Source organism: Brachypodium distachyon, chromosome 1 (genome assembly GCF_000005505.3).
Source record: "Brachypodium distachyon strain Bd21 chromosome 1, Brachypodium_distachyon_v3.0, whole genome shotgun sequence".
Classification (NCBI taxonomy): domain Eukaryota; kingdom Viridiplantae; phylum Streptophyta; class Magnoliopsida; order Poales; family Poaceae; genus Brachypodium; species Brachypodium distachyon.
In genome coordinates, this window is record NC_016131.3 from 50,417,690 (window position 1) to 50,432,435 (window position 14,746).

Genomic DNA, 14,746 nt, shown 5'->3' on the forward strand with positions numbered 1-14,746 from the left:
CTCAGCCACATACACATGCACATGAGATGCATACATATGCATGAACACCTGCCTAGCTAGCTGCTTGCCTGCCACATGCATGTGACAAAATGTTACATGCGCATGTGCATGTTTCTAGCAACAAGCCGGCCTGCCGGCCGGCCAACTACAAATTAAAACCTAATTGACGGTCGATCAAGTCATCAAAGCGCACGTGTGTACCACAACCAGTGCAATGCATGTATGATTAGTGTTGATTGAGAGAGAAATCATGCATCTAGAACCGGTGCTAGTTAATTATAGCAAGTTTCAGGAGTTGTTGTTGCTCCCCGATCGAGTCGATCGAGCGGCTCTTTTTTTCTTTCTTCAATAAAGAGCGCCTCTTGTTACCTGGCCCTGCGGAATTAATTGATGGCAAAGATGTCATCAATCTGGCGGTCAGGACGTGGAGAACCTATTATTCGGGGTAGTGCAACCCTGAGCATGATTTTGTGAAATTAACTACTCATTCTGTTCAGAAATAAGTCACCTACATTTGTAGTCACTTATTTTGGGATCGAGAAAAAAATATTAACGCCTTTTGTAAATATAGTGATGAGACTGAAGCGCACGATCATCAACGACAGCCGTACATACGTACGCTTCCGACACTGGCCTGATCGATATCTTTCCAGCCTTCCAGGCATCGTAATCCAAGTCAAAAACAAGCCTCGATCTTTTCGTGGGCTGCAAATTTCTTTTTCTCTGCTCCACATACCACATACATATAGGGAAGGCAAAGTGACACCTGACAGTGACAATGAAAAAGGAGAACAGATTCCATGCATATGCAGGCGATTTTCCCTTTGACAGTTACTCAAAGCATGCATAGGGGCCGGCATTTGCTGACCTTTGGCTTTGAAAAAGGCTAATTCATATTAGTCGTCGAAATATTATATTTATACGTTTTTTATATAAATACATATATATTTAACAATTAATATAAATTAATATATATAGAAATCAGCAGCAGCAGAGAGCCCAGCATCACAGCATAATCTTTTTCCATCATCTCCTGTTGGCTCATCAGTGCAGAGAGGGCAGGCACTGCTTCTAGCTTGAGCCTTTTCACGACGCATGCCTTTTCAGTTATGCACTCTGACTCATTGACTGACTGACTGACTGGACTGATTGATTCGATGTGTCAGAGTGAGAGTGAGTGGTGGTGTTCAATCTCTGTCACTCACTCGCTGCCACTGCCACTGGCGGTACTCCGCCCCATGCCGCAGCTAAGAATCGTTGACTGCTCTCCAGAACACGACACCCAGGCCAGTTTCAGCAAAACAACAAAAAAGGATGAAAGCAGCAACGGACGTTTCCTTGCTTTGCTTTGCTTGAGAGATCAAAAAAAGATCACGACGACGACGACGACGATAACACTGGCAGTAAGTAAGAAGAGAACTTAATTAGTGTCAATGGATCCTTGAAGGAACTGTAAAACAAGCCGGCAAGAAACTAAACGGCACTATTTCTGTGCGTCAATTGGATTAGATTGCATACCTCAACACGGTTAGTCAGTGGTATAAGCTTGGGAGTTAGGAGTAAGTTATCTGGAGTAGGACAGTCGTCCAAGGAATATTAATGCACCCAAACAAACAAACAAACAAACAAACAAACAAACAAACCATCAGGCCGTGCGTTGGTTCTAGTAGCATATACGCATCCAAGCTGCAGGCTCCAAAGAACAGAACAGAACAGAGATAGCAGAGCAATTCCAACTGAATTTTTTTTTTCTTGTTTGTGTGCTATATTGATTTTATTTTATTGTAATTGGGGATGATTTCTCAGGAAGCGTCCAGAATAATGTATGGAATCAATTTCAGGCAAGTAATTACTCCTCGCGGATAAGCATGGATTAATTAGCAAGCGAGCGTATACGGCACGTGCTGCTGCTGCAAGAGTTACTACAAAGATGGACAGTAATTACACATAGCCAAGGATAGATAAAGAGGATATGGATCATGCAAAAAAAACACGTGTGTGCCGTGCGTGGGCAGATATATACGTGAGATCAGCAGAGCAAAACGAGGAAAGTATTTGATGTGGTGAATTAATAGTGAAAAATCAAAAAAGGAACCAACAGGGCCAAGAATATACGGTATTCGGTAGATTCAGATAACCTGTAGCATAAGCAAAGAAAAGCTACAGGATACGACATACTCTGGCTGCTGTGTTGTGCTGTGCTCTGCTGCCGCTATAAATATGCGCCTTTGTCTTGCAGCTCCAGCCGCCCCACACTCACAAACAAACACAAACACCTCCAGCAGAATTCAGAAGCAGAATTCAGAAGCAGTAGCTATATACTGAATTCTTCCTCATCGATAGCTGCTAGCTTCTCTTGTTCTTGTTGTTCTTGGAGGAGGAAGAAGGGGAGGATGGGGGAACTGCGGGAGGGGGTTTGGGTGTGGTTCTGGTGGGCGGCGGCGGCCATGGCGGGGTTGGCGGCGGTGGATTGGGCGGTGAGGAGGGGGCACGGGTGGTGGTGGACCAAGGGGATGGACGCAGGGAGGAAGGGGCGGCTGCCGGCGGGGGACATGGGGTGGCCGCTCGTCGGCGGCATGTGGGCCTTCCTCCGCGCCTTCAAGTCCGGCGACCCCGACGCCTTCATCAACTCCTTCCACCACAGGTATCTTCTTCCTTTGCTTTTCGCATCCTGCGGGCACGAATCTCGAGGCGGCCGTTTCTTGTCTTCTTCCGCACACGTGTTTCGTCCCGCGTGCGCCTCGCCGTCGGGCCCCGCGTGGCAGCGACTCATAACGCTGCCATGCTTCCTGGCTCTACAGGTAACACGTGTGTTGGCACAAAAAAAAAGTGAAAGGGAAAAAATAAATAAATCTGGGTTTTGGTTTCTTTTTTTCCATGTTAAGAAAAAAAGGTTTTCTTCTTTTTCGGGGCTAGTAAACAAATGGCATCCCTTCTTGGGAAAAAAAGTTGGTTTTTTTTTAATGTGTTTGGTGTTTGAATTGATGGATCAAAATCAAAGGGGGGATTCTTCTGCCTTTAGACTGGATACGACGCACACATCAAATTAAAAGATGGATAGATCCGTCGTCGTCGTCCTTTATGGATCATGGATTGGATGATTGCTCCTTTCTGCCCATAACACACTTGCTGGCTACTGAATGCTGAACCCCATCTAATTCTTCTTCCCTTTTGGAAATGTATTTATAATATTTTGTTAGTGTCCTGTTCTGGATATTTTTTTTATGCTTCCATGTGTTTTTTCTCTGTATTTATCCATCTGCTGGTTCTCCTGTGTCTGTCTGTGGGTCACCACCATCCAGATTTGATTACCCTGACTCATCTACCAGGATGTCTTCAGTTCAGACATAACATGCATGGCCACCTTGACACTGACAACAAAACTTGACTAGCCTGGCATGCATCCAAAATCCCCTCTTAATCTGCTTATTGTGTTGTCTTGGAACGATCTCTTGTGCCAATGTTCAGAACTTGAGACAGAGATTTTTGTCTCTACTTTTGTCTTTTGATAGATTGTTCATTGGTTGATACAGAAGATGGATGCAAAGTTTGCAATTAAGCTTTGTTTTTGGCGCCCAGTGTCTAGAGAATATCAACTCTTTTGCCAGCAGCAGATTCCATGTCTTTTTTGGCAGAACAAAAGAGTCAGTCTCTCTGCACGAATCAAATTTCTGTTCATGATGATGTAGACACACACAGACACACACATGTCCTGCTGCCGGTTGTTTCTCATCTTTTTCTTGCAGGCTTAATTATTTCCTTAATCCGGCCTAACCCCAAAAAAGCATATGTTCTGCTACAAGCATTAGCCCAATTCAATTCAATTCGATTCTTGGGTGCATTGCAGGCAGGCCATGGAAAAGAAAAGGTGCACTCTAGGGGTTTTAGTTTTGCAGCATCTAGGGTCTAGTGCTGTTATTTTTAAAAAAACTGTCATATTCTTCAGAGACTGACTGATTGCTCCTTGCTTTTACTATTCATTCTCATTGTAACAATGCTAAAAATATGATGATTTTTCTTTTCTCGAACCATGATGAAAATAAGATGATTAACTTTATTTTTGTTCGAATCATGATCAAAAGAAGAAGATGAATTTGATCTGGCGATAACAAGTTAACAACAAACAATGGCTGCTGCAGGTTTGGGAGGGCGGGGCTGTACAGAGCCTTCATGTTCAGCAGCCCGACGATCCTGGTGACCTCGCCGGACGCCTGCAAGCAGGTGCTCATGGACGATGCCACCTTCTGCACCGGCTGGCCGAAAGCCACGGTGACGCTGATCGGCGCCAGGTCCTTCATCAGCATGCCGGAGGAGGAGCACCGGCGGCTGCGCAAGCTGACGGCGGCGCCCATCAACGGCTTCGATGCGCTCTCCGCCTACCTCGCCTTCATCGACGCCACCGTCGTCTCCACCCTCCGCCGCTGGTCATCGGAGACGAAGACGAAGCCGATCGAGTTCCTGACGGAGCTGCGGCGGATGACGTTCCGGATCATCGTGCAGATCTTCATGAGCGGCGCCGGGGAGGCGACCATGGAGGAGCTCGAGCGGAGCTACACGGATCTCAACTACGGGATGCGCGCCATGGCGATCGACCTCCCCGGGTTCGCGTACCACCGGGCGCTCAGGGCCAGGGGGCGGCTCGTGGCGGCGCTGCAGGGGGTGCTCGACGAGCGGCGGGCGGCGGCGGGGAAGAAGATGAACAGGGGAGTGGACATGATGGACAGGCTGATCGAGGTTGAAGACGAACAGGGGAGGCGGCTGGAGGATGAGGAGATCATCGACGTGCTCGTCATGTACCTCAACGCCGGCCATGAGTCCTCCGCTCACATCACCATGTGGGCCACCGTGTTCCTCCAGGAGAACCCCGACATCCTCGCCAAGGCCAAGGTCCGCCATTGATCGCCATGGATCAAAGCTTCAGAAGTGAATTTGTCTCTCTGTTGATCAATTAATTGATTGTTTTTTTGGTTTGTTGTTGTTCAGGCGGAGCAGGAGGAGATCATGAGGAGCATACCGCCGACGCAGAAGGGGCTCACGCTCAGGGATTTCAGGAAGATGGAATACCTCTCACAGGTAACAATAACAGCAATGATATCATTGAACGAGATGAGCTAGTCTTCCTCAAACTCAATTCATGCCTGAGATCTGAGGACAGAGGAATTGCTTGATTTGAGAGATGCCTGAATGAAGCAAGCAAACATGTTTCTGTACTACTGACTGAACTAGCATGTCCTCATTCATGTCATTCTCACTCTCTGTTTTTTTTTATAATGATGATGCTTGACTGAATGAATTGTATCTGAAACAAATTAAAAACAGGTGGTTGACGAGACGCTGCGGTTTGTCAACATCTCCTTCGTGTCGTTCCGTCAGGCAACTCGGGACGTCTTCGTCAACGGTGCGGCCCGTTTCTTTCTCTTTGCAACAAAATCATCATCATCACATCCTGTTCCCAGTTAGCCGTAGGTTATGCATTGGGTGACTGAATCTTAAGAATTTTCTAAACTATGACAGGTTATCTGGTGCCCAAGGGCTGGAAGGTTCAGCTGTGGTACAGGAGTGTGCACATGGACCCTCAGGTGTACCCTGACCCCAAGAAGTTCAACCCTTCAAGATGGGAGGTTAGAAGAATGGGACTCTTCTTCATAAAATGGATTTTCATTTCTGTATTTATGTGACTTGGGATCTCTGAATTCAAACCAAGAATATATGACCTGCATTGTCGATCAGGGCCCGCCGCCGAGAGCAGGGACATTCCTTCCATTCGGGCTCGGCTCCAGGCTCTGCCCCGGGAACGATCTCGCCAAGCTGGAGATCTCTGTCTTCCTCCACCATTTCCTCGTTGGCTACAGGTAAGCAGCAGCTTTCCACCATTGTTGCTTGCTTGCTCCATGCAACTGCAAGCCAACTGTGTTACCTGCTTTTTCATCTGTTTATGGTTTTCTTTTTCTAAAATTTGTGTGTCAACAATGCAGGCTGGAAAGGGAAAACCCAAACTGCCGGGTGCGGTACCTGCCTCACCCTCGGCCGGTGGACAACTGCTTGGCCAAGATCATCAGAGTCTCCTCCGATGATGGATACTGAAGTTCAGAAACCCTAGATGGTGGCGGCGGCGGTGCCTGGAAGCACCGATTTTCATGCATTTTCAGAATTTATTGTGTGCACAGCACAGCAAATGGAGAAATAAAAATAAATAAAAAGGCGTCGCCGATGTTGAGATGTTCAAGCTGTCTTCATTCTTTTTCTTGTTTTTTGTTCTGTCTGTCGTAGCTAGGACCCAAAATCTGGCTGGTTTTACAGTGTGATGAAAATGATGGTTTAGCCAGAAAGACAAGAAACAAGCTTGTCAGAACAGCTTTGTCGATGAGGGAGGTTAATTTTAAAACAAAACTTTTGTTGATTCGCCTCATAGATTTAAATTTCTAAAACGAAGAGTGCAGTTATTATTCAATTGAAACATATATTTTACCAGAGAAAGTTAGAAACAAATCCCTGTTAGCAATACTGGCGCAGCTCCTTGTTATGATGATAATTATTCAACTACAAAATGTAACAAAAGAAGAAGATAAAAGCAAAAATTGCAAAAGAAAAAATATCTAACAAAACATAACGGCAAGAGAAGAGAAAAAAGTTTTAAAAATGTGTCTGTGATAAGCATTGATGCCTCGCTATCCTCTCTGCACTGCAACATCATTAAGAAGGCAAAGTGATGAGTATTTTTAGGCACTAAAAAAAGAAGCAAAATCGTCTATGTACGGACAAAATTGCAATGACACGAGACTACAATTATCATATACGCATAAAAGTGACTGAGAGTGAGATCAGCACTGCCACGTGTCCTCTCGTCTGATGCTATCTTCTTTTTGAGCAAACCATTTTTGTCCAATACTGTTTTCTGTGTGCATAAAAGCTTACTAAAACAATTGGCGACAAAACCGTCTATTTTTCTGTATCCTCGGTTTTGCAGGAGTAGAACACTGATTTGGGCTGCCGTGTGCCCTTCTTGTTCTGATACGTTATTTGTATTGCCGTGTATAAATGCTTGCTTGAAACGGTTGAAGATAAAGAGTGCCTTTCTTTTCTCCCTTTTTTTGGGTATCCTGCCTCACTCAACTGGCTCCGTTTTATTTGAAAAGGATACACATCAAACTTTTTGATAGCGTGGTACAAGCTTTGGTGAACCAAAAGTATGTAACGCTTGGGATTTGAATCCAACTACTACATGAAGACGGATCTTCTCACTTACGTTAGGTGACGTGGGGTCGTTGGCACATGGGTCCCATAGATAAGAGAGCCGCATGTCAGCGACCCAATGCCACCTAGCGTACGTAAAATGTCCTCTCTGTACCGTATGACCTAGGATGAGAAGTCACCTAGCATACGTCAAATTACTCCTCTCCCCATCCTATGACCTAGGGTGAGATCATTCTTTCAGTGATGTTCAACCTTTCGCCGCTTCGCCCCCCGATCTCTTCTTTTCTTTCGCATCCCGCATACTGCCGAATCGCCTTTGCTTCTCCTCATTCTCTACCTATACACAAGTCATCCACTCCTCACACCAGACCTTTCGTTGTGCCAGACAGGAGCTAATAATTAACTATCTAGCCTTAGCCTATGGACTTACATGATGGTAGTCGTCATCCTCTCGCTGGTCGCCAACATCGAGGTTATCTTCCTTGCCTTCCCTTTCTTCTATTCTCCTCCTCCTGTTTCCCTGCTTTCTCATCCATCGCTCGTCTTCTCATAGCTCATCTCTCGAACACGAATGGCAGTCAATGATTTTATCACTAAGATTAGGGACTTGCATCTCCCAACATCCTACAAGATCTCTACTTGACCCCTCCAACCCACAAGACACTGCTCAAAGAAAATCATTTTTGTCGCCGTAGCTACTTGCATCTCCCAACATCCTTTCAAACTTTTACCAATTTCATAGCCGAAGCCCTCCATTCTCCCCTTTGGTTATATGTCTTGCACTCCTTCCTCCCCGGATGGCGCACCCCTCCACTCAGTTGTCCTGATCACATGTTCACATTCATTACCGAATACCTTTTTTTTAAGACACACATTGATTCTTTGACGAACACCCTCGACGAAACCCTAAACTCTAACCACTTCGGCGAGCTCTCCTTCCTACATCTCTTGTCGCCTCGCACCTTAACCATTTCCGACCAGCTTTCGCTACATTCTCCGGACCACATAACCGCTCTCACTCCTTGCACCCGACGTTGACTCCGGCGACCCGACCCAACACGAGCGATCGAGCTCGTGCGCCGCCACAGGAAAGTGGCGGGGGCGGGGCCGGGGGCGAGAAGAGAAGAGAATAACGGGCTCGGATCTCGAGGATCTCGTGGTGATGAATGAATCGGTGGCTAACCACCCTGGGTTGGAAGGTTGCCGTGGCGGGCTGGATGGAGCCACGTCGCTCCTCTTTCTGTTGAGCAATTTTGTCTCCTAGGACCAGCGCCTCACAACATAAGCACACAGAAGAGCCCTCCTCCATTTCCAGCCCCAGCTCCGGCAGCCGCCGCCGGCTTCAGCATCTCCTCCTCCGTCCCTCCCTCTCAGCGTCGGCAGAGGACCTCCCTCCTTCTCGCTGCCGAGTGCCCCAGTCGTCTTCCTCCTCGCGCGACCGCCGCCACCGCTGGTTGATTCTCTCCCCTTCGATTCTCTCGCTCCCGACCGTTCCTCCTACCATCACCCCACCAACGGATTCCGCCCTCCTTTAGCTCTCCGTCCCCTCTCCCCCAATTCGTAACTGAGGCAAAAAAACAAGGTACGGCCTACTGGGTCCTCCGCCCGTGGTACTTGTACTGAATCCCCTCCCCATGTTATCTCGTTCACCATGAGGAGTAGAGTAGTGTTTGCTCTGTCTTAGATGTATGGTAAATTCGACCCCTTTTGGTCTAATGAATGCAGCAAAGTGAGGCAAGGGGGACAGGGGTTCTAGCTATGTGTTGAGGCATATGTGGTAATATGCAGTTATGTTGTATTGGTCCTTGCTGATCTACAGGATTGGACGTCGCCTTCCCAATTTGTGTTATAACGATAGCGTGTTCTGGTAACATGAAAATTGGGATCTTGTAACCGTTGGCGCCTTGCGGTAGCCGCTCCGAGTTGTCGTTACTTGATTTTAGCTCATCTATGCAATTGTGGTTCAAGCGTGACGTGATCCTGCGTTTCGACATGAGTTGGAATGTACTTGGGTAGCATGGCGACTTGACATTACTTGATTTTTTGGCCCTCCATGCAACTGTGGATTCTAGCGTGACATGATCATGTATTCCGACAGGTTTGGGATGGACGAGGTTGTTTCCGCTTTGGCTGATAGCCAAACTTTGACCAAGGATGCCGCGACAGATCAGCCTGTGATCGTGTACGTATGGGACATGGATGAAACGCTGATTCTGCTCAAGTCACTGCTGGATAGGTCGTTTGCTGGGCATTTCGAAGGCCTCAAGGACCTTGATAAAGGTGTTGAAATAGGGAAGCGGTGGGAGAACATCATACTTGAAGTCTGCGACGGGCACTTCTTCTATGAGGAGGTCAGTCAGCACCTCAAGTATTGCCCACTAGCAGCTTATTATTATATCACTAGATTTGTAAACAATTTTTTATGTGCATGTCATCGTGCCTTTTATCTTTTTAGGAATGCTACTGCTGCTATAATGCGAAAAATGCACTACAGATTTCTCTTGATATTATGGTTGAACCATTTAGCTGCACATCTGTACAATGTGGGGTCATATGTCGTTTCTATCAACTGATTGCCTTGTTCTCTGTCCTGTACAGATTGAGAACTACAATGAACCCTGTCTCAATTCTTTACTTCAGTATGATGACGGGAAAGACCTGACAAAATATGATTTCGAGGCCGACTGCTTTAGTTCTCCTTATGATGATGCTAATAAAAGGAAGCTTGCCTATAGGCATCGTGCTATTGCAGACAAGTATGCAAAGGTATCTCATGATTACTTCATCTCACAGTATTTCCTTAAATTTTTGCTACGTAAGATGAAACAGCTGTTTTGCAGTTAGAGTGAATCTTCTAAATAAGTAATATGGTAACATGCAGTGCCCAGATTACTCTTGTAGAAGCTGATACTTCATTCTGCAAGAATGAGTTGACTGCATATGTAACTAGATGAGAATTACTAGTGTAGTAGCAGTATCTGTTTGCGGAAACAATCTCTCTTTTCGTGGTGTTTGGTCAATTATACCAGTCTTTATGATGTTTGTGGCTTTCATGCTCTGGTCTCGTGAATATACTAAAAAAATAAAAAATAAGTTTCTATCACTTTATATTTTGAAGATCTGGGAAGCAACTTTAGTCTGTAGAACTTCTTCAACAAGTACTTATTGATCTTGGAACTCATGAAAGACAGTTTTGGTTAGAATATGGAGATCATTTTCGTATGGGCATTTTGACATGCATGCACTTAACTCAGCAAAGTGGGCTTCTAAGTTCTAACATCACTTATCACCAGCATTGGTCAGGGCAATCCAAACTGTGGTAATTTATGCATGGACAATTTTCGCTACTTTCATTGCAAGCTTTACATACTATCAAGGTGATGGGGGCAGAAATGTACAAAAAGTATGTCCATTTGAGGATTATTTACAATTACTACCAATACAATGGGCAATTGACAATCCTTCCCCAGTGATTCACAGGCAGTTGTTTTCATTTTAGCAAAAACTTGGTTTAGAAATGGTAAGTAATAATTGGGTCTGTAAAGTTCTGTACTGTTTCTCAGAGCATAAACAAATCCGAACTTAGAAGGGCACCTTTTAGCCATCATTCTTGTATACCCAGCTTTGGTTGTTTTGATATTATCTGACCTATTATTTCTACCACATTAATCTCTATATTCTAATATTTCCGTTAGTGTTATCTGTTATGTTTGGGTCATTAACCTGAGCTACTTTGGTGTTTTTCAGGGTTTGGAGAAAATTCTGGACAACCGCACGGTCAAAGTCTGGAGTGATTTGTATAGTTTGACAGACAAATATACTGATGGTTGGCTTTCTTCAGGTATGATGATCCATAGTTCCATACTAGTTTTCCCATCTACATTTAGGGAAAAACTCTTTATTGTCATTTGGACTTATGGGACAATACCAATATTGAAACAAGATGGTTCTAAGATGGACTTAGTTTTTTTTTGTTGCTCCACTGATCAAATTGGTGGTCTTTCCTAAATATTGAACTTTAGTATTGATATGGTTTCAGAAGCTTGCTGAAATCTGTTGACTAGTATGTGCACATCAAGCTATGTGGAAAACCAAATAGAAGGATAGGAAGTATTAAGTTTACTGTCTAACTTAGTCTGCTTCTGCCAATGGTATTGTTTGCTTGAATACTCAATACTGTTCCCATGTTATGCAGCTCATAAGTTGCTAGAAGAAGCACTGGGTAAATCGACAGCTGAGCCTGCTGCGAAACCTTCAAACATCAATTGCATTGTTACTTCAGGGTCCCTGGTTCCAAGTGTTGGCAAATGTTTGCTGTATCGCCTGGACGACGTGGTTTCAGCTGACAACAGTAAGCCTCGAATGTTTCAGTGATCTGGACATTCATTTCTATTGCATTTCGCAAGCACTGAAGCTGTTATAGAAATTTAAAAACGAGACAGTTGCTGTGTAGTACGCCTTACTCTCTAACTATTATTGGTCTATAAAATGGTGTACGTGACAACTATTGCCGCAGCTAATCTGCTATTGGAAGTATTTACGTGTCAATGTCAGGTGTAGACAGCAACGGATCATGTGGTTACTGACCGATTGCTGTCCATTGTGCAGTTTACAGTTCATGGGAAAAGGGGAAGCTGCAGTGCTTCAAATGGATCAAGGAGCTCTATGACGGCCCGAATGTGCGCTTCTGCGCGATTGGAGACGGGCACGAGGAGCGCAGCGCAGCTGCCATCATGAAATGGCCGTTTGTCAAGATGGAGATCAACCCTGAGGCCCCTCACAGGTTCCCCGGGCTGAACCTGTCGATGATCCATGCCATCATGGACGCCGCGGACAAGTCATCAAGCAAAGATGGCTGACCACCAGTACCGCCTTGGTCCGACAACCAGCCTCCGGTCCCTGCTCGCGGCGAGGTCATGAGGCGTAGATCGCCATGGGGTGATCAGTCAGGTCATATAGTAAAAAGAAACTGTAGAGTGGGAGATACCATATACCCTCTCCCTGCCTAGAGATCCGGGACGCCGCATGTGCGATAAATAAGAGCGCGCCCTGTCCTGCCGTCCGATCAGTCCGATTCGAATTCCGTCGTGTTTGAACCAAATCATAAATTATGTCTTTGTTTGTTGCCCCCATTGTACTGTCAACAATCACCTTTGTGTGATCTGGAGGAATCGACCATCTGTTGTTGTAAGTTGTGTGGTGACCGTTTGGTTGTCGTGGTGCATTGGCATTCAGATTTGTTATCTGTGCATATTTTGTATGGTTGGATATTCTAGGAAGGTCCATTCATTTTACTCTGGTAGCGTAGCGTAACCATGACTGCTACGAAGAAACCGAACCAGCATGAATGCTTTCTTTTTTAGCTCTAATTTTTTTAAAATAATCATTATTGAAAATAATACCTCGCCCAGGCTTGACTGGAGGCTGGTCGGCCTGTGGGAGGTCCCAGTCGGCTTTGGCCAAGCCGACTGGCTGCTCGTCTTTCTCGTATGTATTGCTCGCCGGTTGATCTTCCTTCGATTCCTCGGGTCTCCACTCATTCTCATTGATTAACAAATGAGAATTAATCTCCACTATTTTACGAACCAGTTCAGGTGCTAGGTCTCCCGTTTTCCTTCTTTAATGGCCACTTTCATTGACAAGCACCGAATGCCGCCCGTCGGCATCCGTCTCCCGATCTCCCTCCTCTGCCTATAAAAGGCAATTCCTAGCGCGTCACCGTGTGCCTGTGTCCTTCCTCTCTCATTATCCTATTGAGAGGTTGTCCCCTCAAGCTCTCTACATCTCGTGCCACGACCACTGTCCTCCGTCGTGCGTCACCTCCATTGTTGAAGGGGAGCTCGCTCCGAAGCTCTGTTCCTCGATTTCTTTCACCGGGAGACTCGTCTGACCCCCTTCACCTTTTTTGACAAGGTTTTGCAAACAACCGTCGCTGTTGGCCGTGCCGTCCCCGACGTCATGTCGAAGCCATGTCCGGAGCCCCGGCCGCGACGAGAGACCTGTTGCGGCTGAACCGGTTCGTGGAATAGTGGGGATTAATTCGTATGTGTTAATACGAAGAGAATGAGTGAAGACCAGGGGAATCGAAGGGAGATCAACGGCAGGAGTGGAGTTCGAGCTTCTGTTCCCTGTACGTGCGAGGAAGACGAACACCCAGTCGGCCGGGCCGAAGCCGACTGGGGCCTAATCGATCTGGGCAATGCTGACAAGGGCCAGTCGGCTCTGGGCTGCCAGGCCGGCCTCCAGTCGGCCTGGGCGAGGCCGAGTGGGCCTAATCGTCTTGGGCCAAGCCGATTAGCTCCAGTCAGTCTGAGCCAGGGCGAGGGTGTATTATTTTTGATATTTTTCTAAAACATGTATTATTTTCAATAATGATTAAATAATTCGTATTATTTAAAACATTAGCTTTTTTTAGAACCCAGGCCGGATGAGGGTATTTACCGATCTCCTTCCACATCTCTACAATTAGCAGTAGCTCACCTAGCAGCATCTGTATATATACTGTTTACTACTCCATCCGTTCCGATGCATAAAAAGTGTTGTCGTTCACTTAGTACAAAATTTGCACTTAGTACAAGACGGAAGACGACTACTTTTTATATTTTCTGCGTTTCAAATTAAGTAATTTGTATAAAAAATCTGCATCATTTATTTTGAGACTTTGGACGGGGCACTCCATGTTCAGACGTAGTGGCATGGCACCGACCGATTCTCTTTCCACGTGGGTGCCTCCGTGTACCAAAATTCGTCCTCTCGAAGCATCCATCGAATCTCCACCGGCTGCCACGTGGCCTTCACGGATGCAAGCTCCGCCCCCACGTGTCACCCCGTAACTCGCTTCTCCGCCATTATAAGAAGCTCAATCCTGTACCAAGAAACAAACAAACCATCCATCCAGAACCAGAACCAGCGAAGAAGAAGAAGAAGAAGGAGGAGGATTATACTAGAGAGCCATCGAGGAAATGCAGGCTGCGAAGGAGAAGGTGAAGGACGGCGTGAGCGCGGCGAAAGCGAAAACCAAAGTGGCGCAGGCGAAAGCGGAGGAGAAGGCGGAGGCGGCGACGGCGAGGTCCAAGGCGGAGAAGGAGCTGGCGCACGAGAGGGGGAAAGCCAAGGTCGCCGCCGCCAAGATGGAGCTCCATCAGGACAAGGCCGTCCACAGGGAAGAAGCCATCGAACACCGCCTCCACAAGCACGGCGCTGGACTAGGCCATCATAAGAACAAGCATGGCGTTGCGGCGGCGCCGGCGGGGTACTACCCTCCGGCCGGTGGCGCTGGACACCACTACTAGCTAGGCAGCGTAGCCTCTGTACTAGTAGTTACTATCATCATGTATGTGGAGTAATCGAGAATTCGAGATGTATCTTGCTTAATTGTCTTGTGAGTTAATTTCTGTGTTTGGACTTGGATTTAGTCTCGCTCAGGAGACGATCGAGAGCTCGGCTAGCTCGATCACACGTACTACGGAAGCAGTGATTTTTTTTTTTGAGAATATCCCAGCTGGGTCCTCTCGAATTGGGCCGAGGCCCACTTCATCCGTTCTCGCTATTG

General features: G+C 46.4%; 3 protein-coding genes and 1 long non-coding RNA gene across 5 annotated transcripts; 3 read left to right on the forward strand and 1 right to left on the reverse strand.

The window, feature by feature from the left end:
• Positions 1-896: 896 nt before the first annotated feature.
• Positions 897-2,300, reverse strand: LOC112270041. Its single transcript, XR_002962346.1, has 2 exons — positions 2,179-2,300; positions 897-1,397 (listed from the first exon to the last, which is right to left on the reverse strand). It is a non-coding gene; the product is annotated as an uncharacterized LOC112270041 (long non-coding RNA).
• LOC100834068 (ent-kaurenoic acid oxidase 1) lies at positions 2,239-6,400 on the forward strand. 2 transcript variants are annotated; one of them, XM_003561172.4, is made up of 7 exons: positions 2,239-2,644; positions 4,140-4,887; positions 4,984-5,073; positions 5,320-5,398; positions 5,515-5,621; positions 5,731-5,852; positions 5,976-6,400. In XM_003561172.4, the coding sequence occupies exons 1-7, from the start codon at positions 2,394-2,396 to the stop codon at positions 6,082-6,084; spliced, it is 1,506 nt and encodes a 501-aa protein (XP_003561220.1). In that variant the 5' UTR covers positions 2,239-2,393; the 3' UTR covers positions 6,085-6,400. The 2 variants fall into 2 exon arrangements, with proteins under 2 accessions (XP_003561220.1, XP_024313456.1); XM_024457688.1 differs by lacking the exon at positions 2,239-2,644 and adding an exon at positions 2,811-3,868.
• A 2,041-nt stretch (positions 6,401-8,441) lies between these two features.
• LOC100840344 (eyes absent homolog 2) lies at positions 8,442-12,462 on the forward strand. Its single transcript, XM_003557200.4, has 6 exons — positions 8,442-8,776; positions 9,293-9,545; positions 9,793-9,960; positions 10,942-11,035; positions 11,390-11,545; positions 11,803-12,462. The coding sequence occupies exons 2-6, from the start codon at positions 9,300-9,302 to the stop codon at positions 12,051-12,053; spliced, it is 915 nt and encodes a 304-aa protein (XP_003557248.1). The 5' UTR covers positions 8,442-8,776; positions 9,293-9,299; the 3' UTR covers positions 12,054-12,462.
• A 1,617-nt stretch (positions 12,463-14,079) lies between these two features.
• Positions 14,080-14,604, forward strand: LOC100834373 (late embryogenesis abundant protein 6). Its single transcript, XM_003561173.3, has one exon. The coding sequence runs from the start codon at positions 14,157-14,159 to the stop codon at positions 14,484-14,486; it is 330 nt and encodes a 109-aa protein (XP_003561221.1). The 5' UTR covers positions 14,080-14,156; the 3' UTR covers positions 14,487-14,604.
• Positions 14,605-14,746: the final 142 nt, after the last annotated feature.